Source organism: Colletotrichum acutatum (assembly GCF_030867785.1).
Source record: "Colletotrichum acutatum strain CBS 112980 chromosome Unknown BDZ83scaffold_123, whole genome shotgun sequence".
Classification (NCBI taxonomy): Eukaryota; Fungi; Ascomycota; class Sordariomycetes; order Glomerellales; family Glomerellaceae; genus Colletotrichum; species Colletotrichum acutatum.
The window spans coordinates 1,469-8,131 of record NW_026849117.1 but is presented as its reverse complement, the minus strand read 5'-3'; the positions used below and the strand labels follow the sequence as shown (position 1 = coordinate 8,131).

The window sequence follows — 6,663 nt, the reverse complement described above, 5'->3', positions numbered from 1 at the left end:
CTGGTACTCAACCGATTCGTCAGATTGCCGACTCCTTCCCCTGCTCATCGCTCTCATCGGATTTCTGTAGCAAGGGGGCTTGAGGTCTAGGTGTCTCCCCAAAGCTGTGAGGGTTCTCTCATCTGGCAGCCCAAAGGCACTTCGCTCGCCTGCCTGGGGTCCAGCCTGCCCACTCTTCATCGGACGCGAGGTCGGGGAAGTTACGGCAGCTGTTGTCCCTTTGCGCCAATCTGAGATAACAGCCCAGGTCTGAGAAGGAAGAGTAAAAGGGCTGCTTATTCCGCTTGCTGCAAGATGCCGCGCCTAGGGTACAAGAAGTCTCGCGGTGGCTGTGCAAGGTGCAAACAGCGTCGTGTAAAAGTACTTACCACCCTTCATTCATTCATCCACACACATACACATGCACACTCATCAACCTCTCTACCACTCACAATTCATCCTGTATATTGAACGCGGCCCGGCTGACACTTTAACACCCAGTGCGATGAGAACAAGCCGTGTGGCGCCTGTATCAGGCACAACACCCAGTGCAGTCTTCTTGAGGGCTCAGTGGACGGAGGCTCCGGTGACAACATGAGCTGGGAGCCGACATCCAATTCTAACGCGGCAGGACTCTCCAGAGTACCGAGTTTCCAACGGAGGAGCTCATCGCGGAAGGGCTCCAGCGGCAGCCGCAAGACGCAAACGCCATCAATCAGCCCGATAGACCATTCATTGACGCCGCCGAGTCTGCTTGAGGCCACCCTCAATCTACCAGCAGACTTCGTCAGCGACCGGGGCTCATCCATCGGAAATAGGAGGTCCTCTATCGCCGCCTCGAGCCCCGACCCGTTTCCCTACTTTGTCAAGTTCTCAACCGAGCCCGTGGAACCGGTTCATTTGAGCAAGTGGATCACAGATCTCGAGCTGATGCACCACTACTCCACGGCTACCAGTCTCACGATGCCCAGGTCATCGGACGTGAGCAGCATCTGGCAGTTTGAAGTACCAAAGCTCGGTCTGACGTACATGTTCCTAATGCACGAGATCCTCGCCATTGGTGCTTTACATCTGGGTTATCTGCACCCGGAGCAGCGCGAGTCTTATGCTTTGCATGCCTCACAACATCAGAGTGATGCGATAGCCGGCATGCGGGAGTCACTCATGAACATCACGACAGAAAACTGCCACGCTCTGTTCGCGGCGTCGTCATTACTGCTGCTCAACGCATACTCTACCTTCCCGTATCAAAGGGGAGCGCCTCATTCACAAGAGGCGCCGACAGTCGACGATGTACTAGATGTGTTCTTACTCGTTAGAGGAATGAGCCACATCCTATCATCATTCCAGCCCTCAATTCAGACCGGGCCATTTAGGAACTTCTTCACAGAGGTGGTCACTCCCGCCTCGACGCCTTTGTTAGAGGCAGTCACACAGCATCTCGAGAACCTCCAAATAAGTTTAAAGACATCCAGCGCCGATGAACCAACCAAAGCCATCGTCAGCAAGGAGATTGACGTCTTTCTCGGATGGATCATGCACGCCGTCGAAACAACGGCGTTCCCAGAGCTGCGGGTGGCCTTGACATGGCCTATTAACCTCACAGAAGAGTACCTACAGCTGCTGCGGAACCGCGACCCTGCAGCTCTAACTCTGCTGGCTTACTACTCAGTCGTTGTACGCTCAACGGAAGCTACCACGTGGTTCATGCAGGGATGGGGCATCAACTCGGCGCGGGCAATAGTATCAGACTTGGATCCAGAGTGGAAAGAAATGGTCAAATGGCCTTTGGCATTCATAAGCGACAGGAGTATACAACTTTAGTCATCAGCTAAATAAATTCAAGAACAAAAACTTAGATTACCATATTCCGCTCATGCCTCGAACTGCCTCGTCAGAGGTGCCACTACCTCTTCAGACTTGAGAGCAGAGTCTAGACAGTCAGGGCTACCACAGGCCGTACGAGCCGTATGCGATGATCCAGTCCTATGCTACAACTTGAGGGTGCCGCCAGCATGCCACCGTCATGTGACAGCTTTTCTGTCATCATCTACCCGGTTATCCGTCCAGCTACATCTGTTAGACTCGAAAGTCTAACGAGCCGATCACCAAAAGCCTAAAGGTTTCGGCCGAGCGGCGGCAGAGCGCATTGCGCATTGCGGGCTTCAATGGCCCGTAAATTTCTTGGCGACTACAATTCGTTCGACCTACCTACTTAGGATAGAACTCATTAGCATTGAAGGTAAGGCATATTCAACTACTTCGTAAAGAACCTACTAGGAACACAAATGAGCTGTAGAGTCAGAGTGTGAGCGATCTGAAACGATCAAAACAGGAACAGACGGGTTGTACCTCAAACCCCGAAACCGAAACCGAGGTAGGTGGGTGCGCCGGCCTGGTCTGGTGCTACGACTAGTGGGGGTTTTGCGAATGTGCGATCGTCCTGGAAGCTTAAGTGATCCGACCTAGCTGTACTTTTCTAGGGATAACACCTAGCGGAAAGTGGGAATGGTAAGGCTGATTATGACTCTGCCGCCAGTTTTAAACACTGCTTGACGCGCTGCTTAGGCTCGTTACTACCGTCGTAGCCCATTATCCCCCGGAGAATTTGTCGGCAGGCTGCAGCTAGGGGGTTCCCTGATGTCATTGGATCCTAGCTTTTCTTTCCAAAAGAAAATGCCACATGATGGTCATGACGTTGAAAGGGATAAAAAGTTTAATGATGCTTATTGACGCCGCGGGCGGCAATTGTCGGATGAGGAAGAGGTCTAGACGCGTCCGACGCGTGGAACTACGACTATGGAAAGCGAGGTGTATGTTCCCTGGCGGGTCAAATTAACCATTCTTAGCTTCTCCGATTCTGCAGTCACGCCGATGAATCTTCACGATGGTAAACTTACCAAGTTGTTCTCGGAAGTTCCGTGCCCATCTATACATCTCCTTGGGCAGAGAATATTTACAACGCCTGCTGCTTACAGCGAGCGTGGCCATGGTGCCGATGAGCTGTTTGTTCTCACATTCAACGACGTTTCCTGGCGAGGCTCTCGAAACATCTCCTTGGAGCGGATCCGAATCAGCTCTCTCTCAAGTAACCTCATGATCACCGCTAACATGTCGATTTTACCTCCCTGCGCAGATACAGACGATGAGACGAACGATTGGACTTCATATTACGATTCGCGAAATTTCCAGACGAATAGACGAAAACGAATTCACACCTCACCGTACAGACAACATTGACAAAGCCTTTGAAACGCGGGTGACTGTTGGAATTCAATCGTTGAAAGCAATCAGTACAGTCGATATCGCGTTTGGAGAGCAAATTTTTCAAATATGTACAAGAATTGTAGGCTCGATCAAGCCCAGGTGTCAAAGAAGCGAACAGCCTGGAAGAAAGCCTCCTCCTTGCCGAACTTCTGTCTAGGGTCCGAAATATTGGCGCGAACGCCGAATCCATGCGAGGTACCACCATACACAGCGAGGGAGAAGGGCTGGCCAGTCTCGCTGAGGAGGGCCTCGACCTCGGCACGACGAGCGGGTGACATGAGGTTATCAGTTTCTACAGCGACATTGTCAATACCAAGGAACAGTTCAGGTACCCTTCTGCAGGTACCCCCTCCTGGGAAGAGAGGGAGCGGGATTATAACGTACCGGCGGCAGCAACACTCGCGGGGCCAGTGATGGCCGTAATCTCCTCATCGGTAAGAAGACTCGGGTGCGCGGCGAAGCCGACATCGGCGCCCTTGCCCTCGGCGAGGACGCGGAAAGAGTAGCGGCCTCCGAAGCAGTATCCCGTGACGGCGACCTTGCTCACGCCAAGTTCCTCGCGCAGGTACTTGATGGAGTTGGCGATGATCGGGTCAGTGACGTTGGGCCCGTGCTGCGCAAGGAATGCCGTCGTGTTGAAGCCGGGGATGTTGATGTCGTTCGGAGCCGGGCTGCCGTTGAACAGGTCCGGCGCGACGGAGATGTAACCGGCGCGGGCAAAGCTGTCGGACAGGCTGGCCGTTTGCGTTAGCACCGGGATTGGCACGGTAGTGCCATATAGCGGCCCATGGTCGATGGCTGGTATAAGATACTCACAGCTTGTTTTGCGCGAGCTGAATCCCGAAAACGTCGGTCAGATAGAGGACTCCAACAGTCCTGTTACCACGGGTGCTTGGCTTGGTGACATATTGGGTCACTGCATACGAATCGCGTCAGCTTGTGCGCCAGATAGACGTCGCGATGAGATTGACAAGACTCACGCCCATTGTACTTGACCTCCTCGCCAATTGGGGTGCCAGTGTGGGCAATGGCGGAAACATCGGCAACGGGGCACTTCTTAGCAGCATTGGTTAGAGATACGAAGCCCAGAAGGGCGGCGACAATAGTTTTGCTGAGCATCTTGAAGGTTTTGGGCTGGAGGTAAGTCGATCACAAAACACGGCGGACGGAGACCGGATGGACCAAACTATGGGACGGGACGGGATTGCCCAACATCTTTTTAAGATTTAAGCTTCTCCCCGTTCCACGCGTCTAATGATTACAAATAAGCCAGGTCGGAACCTATTTTCTTGGATGGTCATCCGGACGGAGATACGGGTGGTATCTTGGAGATATCCTTTGCCAAGACGGTAGGCATGGCGCAAGACCCTTGAAGACGTCATCCAATCCTCTAGCCGTGTGCTCCGCGTCTCCGCAAACACACCGTGAACGGTGAAGGATCGAGAGTTGCCGGGGCGGGGAGAGGGTTCCAGTCAGGGCCCAAGGAGGAAGCCGAGTTCTTTCTTCTCCGCTTCAGAAAAGTGCGCCAATCGTTGTGCTCGGTGCCCCTGTTTCGGTGGTGGCTTTGTTTGCTTGTTTAATGTTTAAATGCAACACTGATGGACGTGATGATCCTTGGATTCTCCCAGGGCCAAGCGGTGCGGCAACGGGAAATGAGCATCGTTTAGGACGGACTGCCGTTGTTTAGATGAGGGGTCCGCGTGGGGCAATTGCGACTTATCAATGGCCGGCTCGCTGCCGAATCGGCAAAAGCGTTGAATGCTGAGTGTTTATTACTAGTTCTTAGTAAGGTTTCGGTGAGGGTATTCATTCATCAGACTCGGTCAAACTAATCCAGCCCCGTCCACCTCTTCATGACGTAGGTAGGCCACGATAGCAGTAATTCCCTCTCTCAATAACCGTTATGCCGCCTCTCAGCTTTCTGAATACTAAGGCTGACTAGCCGTCATTCAAGCTTCTTCTCAGACAAATCCTAAAAGACCCTCAGTCGTAAACAGCTTTGCGCAAAGCGTCAGAACCGCCCCGAACATGCAAACGACGCCGCCAAAAATGGAAATCTGGTCATAACCGTGGTACCGATTGAGCAACGCACCGCTGACAGGCGGCCCAATCAATACAGCAATTGATGCGAATGCGATGCCCATTCCCATGTAGGTACCGATATCCTTCGGCGTCTTTGGGCAGAGGGTGAAGACCACGGACCCTCCTGAGATGATGGCGCCAGAAGTGAGACCATACGCTGCGGCAAAGCCAATGATTCCAGCTTCAGTCACTGCCTTGGGCCAGCAGAGAATCGAGATGGCGGTCAATAATCCCGCAGTGAATAAGATGTTAATGCGACCGAATTTGTCGCCCAAGACGCCGGGTATGATGCGGCCAGGGATCGAGGCACCGTTAATGACGGCCACCAAATAGGACGCTAGCGACGGGGTCAAGCCGTGATCAATACCAAACGTCGGCAAGTAAAAGAAGGGGATGAACATGCCCACAAACATGAGGCACACACCACCAGTGAGACACAGAAACAGTGGCTGTTGGAAAGCTTTCCAGATGAAAAATTGGCTCCGTCGCGGGGGAAGACGAGCCCTGACGGCGACGGACGAGTACAAGAGAAACGGCATCATGATGAAGCCGCATATGCGAACGGCCCATCCGAATCCCAGCGTGTCCAGCAGCTCTGAGAGAACGATGGGAAACACGACTGCACCCAGCGAGGAGCCGGCGATGGCGAGACCCATGGCTGCTCCTCTTCTCCTCTTGAAATATTGAGGCGTGGCCGCCATTGCTGGAAACATGATCAACCCGTTTGATATGCCGCTGAGCACACCTTGAGCGAGCATGAATTGCCAATACTCGTTGCATAAGCTCGTCATCATGACTGAGAATATGTATACAATCGCGGCGGGACGAATGACCTAGTCAAGGTTAGGATCCTCTCAATTACGATTCCAATACGCCTATGCCTTGAGCTTCACTCACCCATGCGCCATAGCGGTCGAAGATTGGCCCTCCCACAGCACCAGAAGCAAACACCAAGAATGCCTGTATTGACCCGATCCATGATATGTCGTCGGGTGTATGATCCGAAAGCTGATGGCGCGTGTAGTACGCTTGGAAGACGCCGAACGAGTTGGTGTACCCCAGCGAGCAGAACAAGATGGCTGCTGTGCCGGCCGCCACGGACCATGCTCGCGTGCCGCCCTCGGGGAAGTCATCTTCAGTCGACTGAGTGACCTTTTCTTGCTTCTCCTGCTCGCTTCGTCTTCCTTGGTCTGTCGATGGAGTCGATTTGCTCTTCTCCGACTCGGCGCGCGACTGTTGAAGTACTTCTCGGCGGCCCTCACCCGAATTGGCTCTCGACGGTCCGCCCTCGACGATATCCTTCACCTCGTCCTTGGTCTCGGTTGGTTCGTTCAT

General features: G+C 53.3%; 3 protein-coding genes across 3 annotated transcripts; 1 reads left to right on the top strand and 2 right to left on the bottom strand.

Moving 5' to 3' along the window:
* Nucleotides 1-573: 573 nt before the first annotated feature.
* BDZ83DRAFT_588145 (uncharacterized protein) lies at nt 574-1,803 on the top strand (the record flags this gene model as incomplete). The annotated part of the gene is made up of 1 exon (XM_060506104.1): nt 574-1,803. One exon carries the CDS (start codon nt 574-576, stop codon nt 1,801-1,803), a length of 1,230 nt encoding a protein of 409 aa, XP_060360237.1.
* Nucleotides 1,804-3,335: 1,532 nt separating this feature from the next.
* Nucleotides 3,336-4,365, bottom strand: BDZ83DRAFT_655824 (dienelactone hydrolase; the record flags this gene model as incomplete). The annotated part of the gene is made up of 4 exons (XM_060510822.1): nt 3,336-3,538; nt 3,631-3,980; nt 4,063-4,162; nt 4,227-4,365. 4 exons carry the CDS (start codon nt 4,363-4,365, stop codon nt 3,336-3,338), a joined length of 792 nt encoding a protein of 263 aa, XP_060360236.1.
* A 738-nt stretch (nt 4,366-5,103) lies between these two features.
* Nucleotides 5,104-6,290, bottom strand: BDZ83DRAFT_635777 (major facilitator superfamily domain-containing protein). The gene has a single exon (XM_060509203.1). It carries the CDS (start codon nt 6,120-6,122, stop codon nt 5,208-5,210), a length of 915 nt encoding a protein of 304 aa, XP_060360235.1. The 5' UTR covers nt 6,123-6,290; the 3' UTR covers nt 5,104-5,207.
* Nucleotides 6,291-6,663: the final 373 nt, after the last annotated feature.

What these genes read in the sequence shown, in the direction of transcription:
- BDZ83DRAFT_635777 (XM_060509203.1), bottom strand. Translation starts at nt 6,122, where the DNA reads ATGATGACGAGCTTATGCAACGAGTATTGGCAATTCATGCTCGCTCAA.